Source organism: Monosiga brevicollis, genomic scaffold, assembly GCF_000002865.3.
Source record: "Monosiga brevicollis MX1 MONBRscaffold_12 genomic scaffold, whole genome shotgun sequence".
NCBI classification, from domain to species: domain Eukaryota; class Choanoflagellata; order Craspedida; family Salpingoecidae; genus Monosiga; species Monosiga brevicollis.
The window spans coordinates 603,977-617,276 of NW_001865049.1; the positions used below are offsets into that span (position 1 = coordinate 603,977).

A 13,300-nucleotide genomic window follows, 5' to 3' on the forward strand; every position below is an offset into this window, starting at 1 on the left:
TCTCGCACCTGCCAACCAGGTCCGTTCAGCACTAGACGTGATACCACAAGTGACAACAGGCCCACAACCCAAAGACGAAAGGACAAGACAATAACCAACAACACAAAAGACTAAAGCACAGGACCCAGCGCGCGGCGCACGGTACAATGCAAATCATTTGGAAAACTCACAGGCCGACAGACATGATCTCATGGACACGACCGCAGCGAAGCGGTGCCTGCTTCTTTGCGGCTTTTTCTTTCCGAAAAAAAAAAAAAGAAAAAAAGAAAAAAGCGCGAGGTCACCAGGTACGTATGCCAACGTGAGGCAAGCGTGTCTCTAATAATCGGTGGTATCGGCTTGCCACTTGTAATGACAGGCCGTGCAAACATAGTACAACTTCATGTTGGACTGCGATGTGGAAGAGGAAGGCGTGCGTCAGAGGGATGGCGCAATGGCGCAACGGAGAATCATGAAGAGGGACATGTCAGGCCAAAGTGGTTGATCGTGGCCTTTGCCGGCATCAGGCCCTACCTGGTCACGATGGCTCTGGGCTTGGAAGAACACGGCATCCTTGACTGAGCACTTGGGGCACTCAATATCGTCTTCATGGGGCAGTGTCGGGTCATCACGCACATCGGCATTGATTTGGGCCAAGTTGCTGTAGGGGAGCGCGGCACAGCCGTTGTCATGAAAATGGTTAACAAGGTGCTTCGCCCTACTGGCAGCACGGGGTTTCAAGAACGTACTCGACTTCCTGAATGGCACGGCTGACGTAGGTGCAGTTGTTGTCCGCATCCTCTTCATACTTGCGGCAGTATTTACACTATACATCAAGCACGATGCTCTCGTTGAAATGAGAAAGATACCACCAAGACGAAAGAGCAGAGTGGAAAGGCGTGATGGCCAAAACGGATGCAAGCAAAGCGCCTAGAGGCGGCAGGCACTGGCAATTGCCAGAAAGACGACTGGAGTGGAAAGCAGCGAGTGAAAGAACGCACCGTATACACCAACTTGAACTCGCCGCTTTCCTCGTTGTTCTTCTCCATTGGAGCAAGCATGTTGTTGCTGTTGGCGTGTCGCAAAAAGAGGCCCATAGTTGGTGAGCACAAACGCGGCTCGACTGGCTCGGATCGGCGGTGGGGTATCTTTTCGCCACAGAGTTGCTTCTCAGCAAAGCCAGGGGGAAGGGGAAGCGAGTCGTCTCCATATCTAGTATCAGACCTACCATTCAGAGCAAAAGCGAATGCCAACAAACTTGGGCACGGTGGATTTGTTTTTCAAGACCATGGCCAACGCCATTGTGTCAATGCCTTCGTCATCATTGTAGTGTTGCTGGAAGTCTGCAAACACCCCGTCACGGCAAATCATCAGTGGGCGTCATGACTAGCAAACCGTTCCATCTATTTCCACTCGCGTTTTTATTTGATTGTCGGACCAAGCGTGCCCGGGTGAGCCCATGCCACGAACCAGATTGTGCATGGTCCCAGCCAAAGTCTTGGAGCACCTTCTCCACAAAGGCGTCCGAGTAGCCATCATGGCTCTGAGAAAAGTCTTGCACCAGATCGCGCAGGCGGTCAAAATCATACACACGAATCTGCCAGTTGTTGCACCAAACAGGGACCAGAGAAAGGTTCACGCGTGAGTGAGGAGCTGGCACTGGCTCGGGTCAGCAAGGTGTTGGCCGGCAGGCACACCCACATTGTCTGGATCTTCTTCGGGATTCTCGCAAAAGTTGATCAGTGCGGTGGCTGTTTCTGCCATGCTGCTGGTCCCGAGCGTTGGTTGCTATCGCCTTTCAGCTGCCAAAAAAAAGATGAAAAAGGAGAAGAAGAAGAAGGAGAAGAAGAAGAAGAAGAAGAAGAAGAAGAAGAAGAAGAAGAAGAAGAAGAGTCCCCCTCCCTCAGCCCCGGACCACCTGCTGCTGCCGCTGGTTTCTGCCGAGAAGTGACTCGTGTAAAACCAACCGTTCTCAAGAGAGTTTGAGAGAGAGAGTTTGAGAGAGAGAGTTTGAGAGAGAGAGAGTTTGAGAGTTTGAGAGAGAGAGTTTGAGAGAGAGGAGAGAGAGAGAGAGAGAGAGAGTTTGAGAGAGAGTTTGAGAGAGTTTGAGAGAGTTTGAGAGAGAGAGAGAGAGAGAGTTTGAGAGAGAGAGAGAGAGAGAGAGAGTTTGAGAGAGAGAGAGAGAGAGTTTGAGAGAGAGAGAGAGTTTGAGAGAGAGAGAGAGAGAGTTTGAGAGAGAGAGAGAGTTTGAGAGAGAGAGAGAGAGTTTGAGAGAGAGAGAGTTTGAGAGAGAGTTTGAGAGAGAGTTTGAGAGAGAGTTTGAGAGAGAGAGAGAGAGAGAGAGAGAGAGAGAGAGAGAGAGAGAGAGAGAGAGAGAGAGAGAGAGATTTATGAATGAGAAGAGAGTTTGAGAGCAAGAAAAGGCGCTGCTCGAAAAGTGTGACGTTCGGTACAAGAGTGGAACAACTGGTGTTTTGACCAGGGTTTCCCCTGACTTGCTTAGTTACGCATTCGAGTGCACCAGGTCAAGACGACGGAGAGAGTGAGCGAGAGAGCGAGCGGGGCAGCGAGCGCATCGGGTGACGGGTTTCAAGACACAAGCCTCTCGTCATGGCCGGCAAGAAGAAGCAAGTCTTGCAGGTGTGTTGTGTGACCCGGTTTGGTGCAAATGGTGCGGTCGGAGGTATAGGGCCCAGCAATCGTAGCAGAGCAGAGGCAGGGGTTTGGGGAGAGAAAAACCCCGAGACCCAGTCCCAGTCCAGCTCGATCTCGATACATTTGGCCTCGCTAACGGGCTGTCAACGCATGCTCGGGTGCATGTTTTATTTATCGCGCGGGATGCAGGAAGAGCTCATGGATGGGCCATCCTTTGAGGCCTTCCTCAGCCAGCCTGGTCTCAAGGGTGAGTTGCTCTTGGCTGGCAAGGCCACTCCACTTTTCGCCTCACCTATGCCATTGCACGCTTCATCATCGAGCCCTCTTTTGCTCATGACTGCTTCTGGTTGGTATCGCAAATATACGTTTTGCAGTGATTGATGCCTACACAGAATGGTGTGGACCCTGCAAGGCGCTGGAGTCTACCTTTCGGCGTCTCAAGACAGACCTTACTGATGATCTTCTTCTTTTTGCCACGGTCCGGCTCGTATTTCTTTTTCGTCTTTGTCATCCAAGCTGTTGTGTCACCTGCTCCTCTTTTGCTGTTGCCATTTGAAAAACAAAACCAAAAACACCCATTCGCCGTCATGTGCTGGGGCATGCTGTGGATTCAGCATCTCATCATGCCTATTTTGCCTTTGGACTTTGGGCAGGCTTGTACCGATCGCATCAGCAAGTTGAGTGATTTTCATGGTACATCAGAGCCGTGCTTTCTCTTCTACGGCGTAAGTTTCTTTGCATTTTTACTTACCCGCTCGTCGTGGTGGCATATGCATCATCGATTGTTAATTTTGACAAACGAACTCGCATGGTGCGCCCGCCTTGCTTGGTGCAACAGGCCGATACCCTCGTCAATGTTGTTCGTGGGTCTGAGGGCCCCAAAATTACGAGCTTGATCCAAGAGGAGCTGGAGCGTGAGCACGATGCGCTTGACAAGGGCACGGAACGCGTCAAGTTTGAAGGAACTGGCGTGTCGGTTAGCCGTGGCGCTTCTGCTAAGAAACCGTCCAAGAAAGCGGCCCCTCAGTCTGAGGGGGGCGCTGCCAACACCGGTGACAACAACAGTGCCCAGACAGCCGTGGCAGACGCACCCGCTCCCGGTTAGTTCCCGGTACAGTGCTCATGCTAAAGACTTTCTGCCAATCGGTATCTCACGGCGATGTCGCCCTTTGCTGCAGACAAAGAATATACGTTTGCCATCATCAAGCCGGATGCCGTGGAGGCGGGGCATGCCGACGCCATCTTTGCCAAGCTGGCCGAGGCAGGCTTTCGCGTGGCTGCACAAAACGAGATGACGCTAAGCCGGGAGCAAGCCGAAGCATTTTATGGCGAGCATAAGGGTGAGGAGCTACAGCAACAGGGCTTGAGCCTCGCTTGCCGTTGTCTACAAGCGAATCGCAGCTTACCCTTTTTGGTCTGACTCCCGGCCCGTGCAGACAAGCCGTTCTTCGAGAACTTGGTGACATTTATGACCTCTGGCCCCATCAAGGTGCTGGTGTTGTCTGCCCCAGATGCCATCAAGGCATGGCGCGAGCTCATTGGCCCCACAAATACAGAGATCGCCAGGGCTGATAAACCAGAATCGCTGCGTGCCCTCTTTGGCACCGATCAAACAGCCAACGCGCTGCACGGCTCTGACAGCTCGTCTTCAGCCATGCGCGAAATCAACTTCTTCTTCGATGGTGAGTTGTGCTGTTCACGGCCTGGTGCCTTTCAAAGACGGACTAGCTGGTCACCTCCGTCACTGGCTGATGGTGATGCTACCGTCGAGTAAACTCACGTGTGAATCATCTGCTTGAATCAGGGTGGGCATATGACAACATGCCGGCTGAGACCAATTTTGCCGTGATTACTCCCGAGTGCAGTGCTGGTGACGCTGCCCAAGGCATTTCTAGTCTTTTGGCTAAACATAGGTTTTCAATTGAAAACCAGAAACAGGTGGGCTATTCGTTCGATGCACCGTTTGCTTGTCGCGCCTAGCACATACATGAGTGTGATCCGAAACTCACTTGTGTGATGATGCCTGCGGGCTGGCCGTGTACGGTTGATAGACTTTGCTGACGGATGTCTTGGCCAAAAAGATATTTCCGATGGCAACCCCAGAAGCCATTGAGCATCTCATCAGGTCTGTAGGACAAGCTTGGGCACCCGGAGGCGTTTGCATGTGCATGCTATTATCTATGGGCTCATGATTGCATGCTGGATGTGATAGTGGCGAGAGTACCCTTTTGAAGCTGTCACGCCCGGGGGCACGTTACTGGCTTAGCAAGCTGGTCGGTAGTGCTGAGGACCCCGGCAGCATTCGGGCACAATTTGGCGTGGATGATATCAAGTGTGGTATGATGGTGGTGGGAGATGATGTTGATGGTGATGAGCTCTTGTTTGAAGAGCAAGACCCAGAGAACGATGTTGCCGAGGTTGAGTCTCAAGCCGCTGAAGCGGCCAAGAATGGTGACGGCGATGGTGACGGCGACGGCGACGGTGACGGTGACGGCCCGGGCGGCAGTAACGATGCTACTGCGACACAACCAGGAGATGGTGAGCCTGCCGATGAAGGCCAGAGTTCAGGTGACGCCAAGACGGAGGAAAAATCCGAAGAGGCAGCGGCAGATGCCCCGGCTGCCGACGAAGCTGCTGCCACCGAAGAGGCTCCTGCTGCGGAGGAGGCGGCTCCTGCTGCTGAGGAAGCTCCTGCCACCGAGGAGGCCCCGGCTGCCGAAGAGGCCCCGGCTGCCAAAGAGGCCCCGGCTGCTGAGGAAGCTCCTGCCACCGAAGAGGCTCCGGCTGCCGAAGAAGCCCCCGCTGCCGAAGAAACTCCGGCTGCTGAGGAAGCTCCTGCCACCGAAGAAATCTCCGCTGCCGAAGAAGCCCCTGCTGCTGAGGAAGCTCCCGCCACCGAAGAAGCCCCTGGTAAGCTTGATTATTCTTACGTTGATTTTTCAGCTTCATCTTCACTCCTTGTGTATGACTCGTGTGCCTTAGGCAACCCTGACGAGGAGACGCCTACTCCCACTTCCAACGCCGAAGAACAGGCGTAATGCCTTGGGCCAAACCACTTTCGTCTTGTGCTGTTGAGTCCAACGCCTCGCGTTCCCATTTGCACAAGCAAGGGCAATCATGGTATTCAGAGGCGTATTTGTGATGATATAATTGACATCTTTGGAAAATCTAAACTCGTGCAAATCCCGCGAGGGAAACACAAAAACTACACGCAAGGTCGTGCATAGACATACTATAGGTTAACAAACAAGGCAGTCGACATGTGTGATCGCACGTGCGCGAGAAGGCATCATGCTTGACTATTGAAAATGACAGGCAACAATCACAGACAAAAAACACAAAGCATCGAAACATTAATTATTCTGCCTCCCAGTACTTTCATCAAGCAAACGTATGCTGATCCAACGCAGCACGGCCCTACGACGCCGCACGGTGCCAGCATGAGTTGGGGGAGCATAACAAGCACTGGTTTTAAGCTTATCCTTTGAGATCAAAGGGTGGAATAGTCATTTGCAATTGCAAACCAACCTGAAGTGTGCTCGTGCCTGCTGGCTCGGCAAGCCAGGTCGGTACAGCCTCATTCAGGAATTTGAGCAGGACGAGGCTTTGCAAACGTGCTCGCTCAAAGAGCTGTACAGCAGGTGCAGTCGCATCCAAATCGGCGATGGCTTGGTGCAGGGTGCTCATCATGTTGAGTGAGTTCGTCACAAGCCAGCGAGCACGAGCCGGACTAAACGCCTACCAAACCAAATGCAAGAGTGTCCAGTCAGGTGGGAACAAAAAACGCTTTGATGGCATGTGCGTGCGTGTGAAGACGCACCTCTCGTGCAAGTAGAGGCTCATCCAGGTCTTGCACCTCGACGGCACCGGCAAAACTAGTGAGGCGTTCCTCAAACTTCTTGAGCCCATGGCGGGCCGAGGAATTGAGGTCGCCGGTTGATCCAAGTTCCATTCGCAGCTGAAAGAAGAAAAAAATAAAAAAATTGAGTAAATAGAACAGCAATCCGTTCCCATTACCAAGCCACGATTACAATAAAATCAGAGAAGCAGTGCCAACGCTTGAAGCGATACTACAAGGTGCAGACGTACAGCGCTGATCGTTGAGCGAAAGGCGGTAATGAGATCGGCTTCCTTTGAAAGGGGTGCGTTCCAGCCGCGCACGATTTGCTCAAAGTTGCGGTCGCGGCACAGCATTTGCATCTTGCCCTTGAGACTGATGCGAATCACGGCCGGTGACTGCATCCATGGCTCGCCGTCCACCTATGCAACGATAATCAAGGTGGGGCGGCAGCAGACGCAAGTGAGCACAAAAGTCGCCACGCCACGGTGGAAAGGAGCGAGACGGGCGCAACCCTGGCTGGTGTCTTCGGAGACATAACACACCTGTACTGGCAATTTCTCCATGCCGAGCATTGTGATAATCACCTCACGCGCTTGGCAAAGTTTGATGGGCTTGAGCTTGAGAGACTTGGACATGGCCATTTGCATGGAGCCACGAATGCCCACAATCTCCAACAAGCCATCATTGAATGACTGAGGCCGAAACGAGGAGCCAGGGCGAGGCGTGCCCCACAAATCAACACCACCCATGTAACTGCCAATATTAAGAATGACCACACCCTGCAGCCGTGGCAGGTCCAAGACTTTGCCGTCAGCCTCGATACGGATGCGCCGGTGGAGGTTTTTGCACGTGTTCAAAAACACCTCCTTGAGGCCCATCCATCCATACCACATCTGATTCTTCAATCGCGACCTGGGCAATTCACCGCAGTTCAATGAGGCAAGTTGGTCGATGTGCGAGCATCAACTTGGCCCGCGACGGTCGTGTGTACACATACCGGCATTTGTGCGGAAATTCGTTGCGCAGAGTATCAAACTCCGCTGCAATTTTAGCATCAAGACCAATGCCAAAATAGCTGCGCGCCATAATATGACCCAGTCAAAGGATGTTGCAGTTTTCAATGCCGATACACTCGGGGAACACAAGAAGAAGAAGAAGAAGAAGAAGAAGAAGAAGAAGAAGAAGAAGAAGAAGAAGAAGAAGAAGAAGAAGAAGAAGAAGAAGAAGAAGAAGAAGAAGAAGAAGAAGAAGAAATGCTGGCAAGCGAGCATACTTGTTCATGACGCTCATCTCCTCTCCGGACGAGCTGGGACCGCCATTGTCTGAGAGTTGTCGAGCGACGTCCAAGTCATGCGCAGCCATGAGGCTGGATAATCCATCCAGGATGACGGACATGGCCAAGCGAATGTCTTGGATGTTAGTGCCCTCGGTTAAAGCGCTCTGAGGATGCAACATGGTGGAGTGAGCACATGGCCAGGCGAGCCAGTTTGATCAAATGCATCCCATGTGCACGGGCACGCTTGCTTGTTTTACCTGCAAACGTTCCTCGAGGCCTTCACAAATGCGCGCGCATCGGTCACGCGCGCTGGCCGCACGCGAAATAGCTTCGCGGGGAAAACTAGGCAAGAAGAATTCATCGGTCGTGCGAGAGCCAGGAGAAACACGTCACACACGAGTGAATGAGCAGCTGAACACCAAGAAAGCAAAGAACAAGAGGAAGAATCTAATAAAGAAGTATATAACCGGTCTTGACAAAGGTGTTGTGAACATTCGATGGACTTGATGCTACACCTGTCCGATGATTGATGGAGAAAATGACCACACACCTGGACGATTTGGTCATGTCTTCGGTCATCGAGGCGATGACGTCAAAGAGAGATTGCATGTAACGCAAAAGCGTCTGGACAATGTCCGCAGGCTTGAGCTCCTCGTCGGTGGACGCCGCGAACACGTCAGCGGCGACCGACAGGGCGGATGCCGGCTGCGAAGAGGAGGCCGACAGCACCGTGGATGTGCTGGTGCGGCCATTCTCCGAAAAAGGTGAAGAGACCATTTGGGAACCTGAGTGGCGACCTGGGCCAGTGTAGGGGCCGGTGTCTAAAGTGCTCTCCAGACGATCAAGAAGGCCTAATATGGTTTGGCCAAGGTCCATGGCCTGGTTGTAGTGTGTGCGCACAAAGGCCCGCGCCTTTTCTCGCACAACGGCCTTGCCGCCTGAGCCAGGTCGTCGGAGCCTGCTCGAAGCGTCGTCAACAAAGATGCGCACAAACGCAAGGACGTTGCGACAAATAACCAAACAAATAAATGAATCAAGTGTCTCGGGGTGCTGACAGGGGGAAAAAAAGGAAAAAAAAGGAAAAAGCAAAACAAAAAAACAAATGTACGCGTAGGACACCAATCGTCCACCACCAGGCGGGCAACAAACTGACCTCTTGCCACTGCGACGCATATCGTGTGAGTCAGCGTCCGGCTCATGCCCTTCAATGTGGTCCTCAATCGGCATGGGTGCTTCTTCGAGGGTTGGTGCGGCTGAGAATTCTTGCGGCGCTATCGTAACGCTCCAACTGTCAAAATCATTTGTCACAAGGTGCCGTGAGAAAAGCAGAGCAACCAATTTTCGGGCAGAGGCTGGTGGCAGCCTACTCACCGGTCCATGAGGGCAACCTTGGCATTTTGGACAGCATGGAGGTAGTCGATCATGTTGTCGAGGCGCTCACTGGAGAAGCTGCCACCCCAGCCGAGAACACGCGCAAGGTCGTTTCCGGTGCCCAACGGAAGCACGCCCAGCTGGCACTATCCAAGCACAAGTCATTGATTGATTCGACTTGGTTAGTGATATGCACCCGGAACACACGATGCCGAATTGTCCGCCCAAAATTGGCAGAGGTGTACGAGCACAAGCTGCGGGAATCGGCGACGGGGCGACCTACATGACGAATGCCGTGCTTATCAAGTTCGTGCAGGATCCAACCAATTGTGCCATCGCCGCCACAACCGAGAGCGCGAAAGTAAGGCCTGTCTTGCAGCAGCTGCAAGCCCGAGGCAGGGCCACCTTGGCCTAAATCAAAGATCTAGCACACAGGTAGGTGCATAAGCGAGGCGGGCAACGTCTAAAGTTCACGCCTTGGCTTCAAAGACCTTCAGCGGCTGGCTCACCTGTGCTGGGTTCAACAGATAGCGAAGCATGCCCATGATGCGAACTCCGTCGTTGTTGCCGGAGCGGGTGTTGACAAATACCACCAGCGGGGAGATGTGAGGTTGGCTTAACACACGCCAGGAATAACCGTCAATGCTGTGAAAGCGGCTCGGCACCACGTCCACAGGCTAAAAAGAACGAGGCAAAAGGAATGACGTAAGCTCAAACAAGAACAAGAACAAGAACAAGAACAAGAACAAGAACAAGAACAAGAACAAGAACAAGAACAAGAACAAGAACAAGAACAAGAACAAGAACAAGAACAAGAACAAGACCAAGAACAAGAACAAGAACAAGAACAAGAGAACAAGAACAAGAACAAGAACAAGAACAAGACCAACAACAATAACAACAACAATAACAACAATAACAACAACATAAAAGCAGCCACGAGTTGCCGCTCAGCAAGGCGCGTCATCCTTCGGATCCAGCGACGGTGTAAGAAGAAGACACGGAAACGCACAGGAAGGACGGAGAGGGCAAATGGCCCCTGATCGCACGAGGCCGAGCAGGAGGCGCGGCAAAACGAGTGAACAGTACGCTTGCACCACAAACACTCGTAGCTTCGCAAACCACGAAGTGGAGCTGCACAGCCGCTACACTTGCCGCGGACCGCGCGCTGTTCCCATTGGTGTGGCATGGCAGCCTGAAGGCCATGCAAGAGATGATGGGCATGAGCAATGTGGGCGTACGGGGTTTGTGGCTACCGTTGAGTGGGCCTTTGGGATGATCACGGACCTGACGCAGGCGTTCCGCCTGAGGAACGTGAGCGATGGTACGCCATTTGCACGAGGCTTGCAGATCTGGAACGCAGCTCTCATGGAGAAGGATGTGGCAAGCTGTGATGGGGGAATGAATGGTGGTGTGAGTCGAACCAGGAGAAGGCTTCAGGTCACGCAAAAGGCCAGCTGGATCGAGCTGACAGCACATGGAGGGGGACGGTACCTTCGCATTGCACGGCGCGGGCAAGCGTCCCGGAGCAGCTGGCACCACAGTGGCCGCATACGCGGGTGCCACGACAGCGCTTGACGTAATGCCTAGCGGTGAGGTAAGGGAGCGGGCAGCCGGCACGTGTGCATTGTGATGGTTGAACGCACGGTTGCCAATTGATGAGAGTCGAAACGGTGGTTGACAAAGCCCATGACATTGAGGGTCCTTGTGGTGACAAGAGCCGTCCTACCAGTGATGGGTAGCATCAACGGCTACATCGGGGGCCATTGTGCTGGCTCGGCGGACGGCAAGCATCCAGCGGTCAAGCTCAAGTCGATTGCTGGCGCGAAACAACACGCGTTCTCCATCGGAGAGCAGTAGCTGGGTGGACAGCGGCCAAGGCGTTGAGGGCAGAAGAGAGAGGCCAGGCAATTGGCCAGGAGGGGGAGGGAGGGAAACGAGGGTGGAGCGAGAAGGGGTCGGGCTTAGGGTCTACCTGGGCGACATGCAGAATGTTTTTGGCCGACTGTTCGATGATGCGAGCACCACTGAGGAGATATTCAACGTCATCGCGGGCCTAGCAAGATGTGTTGATTCCAAGCGTGAGCACATGTGGAGGGGTCGTTTATTTTCCGCCACCATGCGGTTGGGATGGGTCTGAGGAAACGTACGCGAGCCGAGTTTGGAGATGGGGGCATGCGAATGATAAGGACGTTTTGTTCGATGCGCACAAGTTGCTTTTGCCATCCCTAGATCAGGCATCGGGGCCGTGCACATGGTGAGGGAGCGGTTTTGCCACCGCAAGCAAGATGCTAGACCAGCGGGCCAAGGTAGGGGTCGAGAACGCCCGTGTCGGCACAAGGTATGGGACAGGTTCAATCTAAGCGCTTGGTCCCCAAGGCCACGCACCTTCCAGGATCCTTGAAACACGAGCAGGCTCGTCTCATTGGCGACCCTGTGCTTGGCCTATGGGACATTAGCCATTGGGTGAGGAAGGGGAGAGCAGCAAGTGCAGGGCAGGCAGTGTGCGACTTGAAACGAACGCTAGAAATACGGTGAACGAGGGCTTTGTCGGTGGTTGCCGCTGGGCGAGGCATGCCCGATCCAGACCCGGTGCTTGAGCTGGCGGGGCTCGCCGCCATGATGGGGATTGGGCTTGGGCTTGTAGCCAGGGCTTGTGTCCGTATCGTATCGAGGGGCAAACGACAATGTCATGTACCACCCTTGACCCGAGCCGAAGCCGTGTCACGGGCTTTTCGGTCAGTCTCGCGCAAAACACGGTGTGCGCGTGGCTTCTTGATCACCCCAGCAGGGGGATCGAATCGGCGGGGGCACCCAACAATGAGACCCCGGGAGCAGAGCTCATGAATGGGGTGGCTTGATCAAGTGGCCAGCCACGCCCATGCGATCGCAGTCGTTGCCAGCCCTGAGCAAGTTCCAGCAGGTGAGCCGCCACCAGCACGCAGCACCCCGATGATGAGGCATGGGCTCAAGACAGACACGGAGAACGCTCAGCTTCCTCCCTCCCTTCCAAACCGACAGATGTTTACAGCGCCCATTGGATCGTCACGACGTACCACCAAAAATCGAGGGGGCGTCGAGGGCAGCGCAGTCCCCGGGGGCGGTGGGAGAAAGTGGAGCATAATGTACACTTTCCAATGCCCGGCTGGTGCGGACAAGATTTTAGTCTCCTCGTCTCCCAGTCTCCTGGTCTCTGGGGACCCGAGTGAGTCTTGTGGGGGACGAGGAGATTGTTGCGTGGGGGTTGTCAGATGGAGGGAAGAGAATTGATTTCCAGACAAAAATACGGGTAAATCTAATATGAATGCGATGGGTGCGAGGGAGGTTTTTTTTCCACACAGACACATTACACACGTAGGTCGGTGGTACACATGGCATGAGGGAAGAAGGGGCGCGTAGCGACGAACATTCCTCAGGTTTCCCATTCCAGGCAGCAAAGTGTGACCGATCCTCACACATAAATCTGCATCACGTTGCCGCGGTCAGTTCTTGTTGGAGCGCAAGTCCATGCTGTGGTGATACCGTCGCACACGCAACGCGCCATAAGCTTCGGCATCGATTTTGCTGACAAGCACTTGGGGATCTCGACTGACGTAACACTTAGAGTTCTTGTTGTGTTCTCCCGTAGTCTTGCGGGTACACACCACACGCCGCCGTGTTGAATGTGAGCGCCACATGCATGTGGTACAGGGAGCCAGTGTATACATGAATCGAAGGGGAAGAGGGAGTGTGAGGATGAGCCGAGGGGCAGGCCCGTCTGCCTTCTTCAAGCGGGGGCATGTCGCAGACCCTGACAAGTCTCCTCGATGTCTTCAACCATTTCAAAGCGCCGGAGCAATCACCACCCGGCCGGCCACACAACAAAAATCTTCAAGAACCAACCACAGCGTGAAAGCATGAAAGCGCGCCGTCAAACAGCAAGAGCGCGTTCCATAGAAGCGCTCTCCCTCTTTCTTTCTTTGTGGTTTCGCTTCCACACACTTTACCGCCACCTTAAGCCAAACCCAACACCATCTACCACACTTGACAACAACGACCACCACAGCGTTTTTGTAACCGACATCCCCCCTTCAAGCCAACGTTGTGATCAGTGTGTGTGTGCGTCGTACATGTGTGTGTGTGTGTGCTAAAAATCTTTTGTTCTCTTCGGGCATTGGGATATGCGGCTTAAAGCTGTT

The 13,300-nt window shown here is 53.6% G+C and overlaps 4 protein-coding genes across 4 annotated transcripts; 2 read left to right on the forward strand and 2 right to left on the reverse strand.

The window, feature by feature from the left end:
• Window positions 1-417: 417 nt before the first annotated feature.
• On the reverse strand, window positions 418-1,076 carry MONBRDRAFT_8754 (uncharacterized protein; the record flags this gene model as incomplete). The annotated part of the gene is made up of 3 exons (XM_001746414.1): window positions 418-640; window positions 729-805; window positions 981-1,076. The coding sequence occupies 3 exons, from the start codon at window positions 1,074-1,076 to the stop codon at window positions 418-420; spliced, it is 396 nt and encodes a 131-aa protein (XP_001746466.1).
• A 1,410-nt stretch (window positions 1,077-2,486) lies between these two features.
• Window positions 2,487-5,797, forward strand: MONBRDRAFT_32671 (uncharacterized protein). Its single transcript, XM_001746290.1, has 11 exons — window positions 2,487-2,619; window positions 2,824-2,881; window positions 3,009-3,112; window positions 3,288-3,359; window positions 3,473-3,734; window positions 3,813-3,974; window positions 4,071-4,316; window positions 4,439-4,572; window positions 4,686-4,759; window positions 4,847-5,544; window positions 5,617-5,797. Exons 1-11 carry the CDS (start codon window positions 2,590-2,592, stop codon window positions 5,670-5,672), a joined length of 1,896 nt encoding a protein of 631 aa, XP_001746342.1. The 5' UTR covers window positions 2,487-2,589; the 3' UTR covers window positions 5,673-5,797.
• A 314-nt stretch (window positions 5,798-6,111) lies between these two features.
• Window positions 6,112-8,528, reverse strand: MONBRDRAFT_25986 (uncharacterized protein; the record flags this gene model as incomplete). The annotated part of the gene is made up of 8 exons (XM_001746415.1): window positions 6,112-6,372; window positions 6,455-6,592; window positions 6,724-6,894; window positions 7,018-7,387; window positions 7,473-7,550; window positions 7,749-7,915; window positions 8,009-8,093; window positions 8,302-8,528. The coding sequence occupies 8 exons, from the start codon at window positions 8,526-8,528 to the stop codon at window positions 6,112-6,114; spliced, it is 1,497 nt and encodes a 498-aa protein (XP_001746467.1).
• A 629-nt stretch (window positions 8,529-9,157) lies between these two features.
• On the forward strand, window positions 9,158-10,052 carry MONBRDRAFT_25987 (uncharacterized protein; the record flags this gene model as incomplete). The annotated part of the gene is made up of 4 exons (XM_001746291.1): window positions 9,158-9,282; window positions 9,309-9,483; window positions 9,650-9,732; window positions 9,821-10,052. 4 exons carry the CDS (start codon window positions 9,158-9,160, stop codon window positions 10,050-10,052), a joined length of 615 nt encoding a protein of 204 aa, XP_001746343.1.
• Window positions 10,053-13,300: the final 3,248 nt, after the last annotated feature.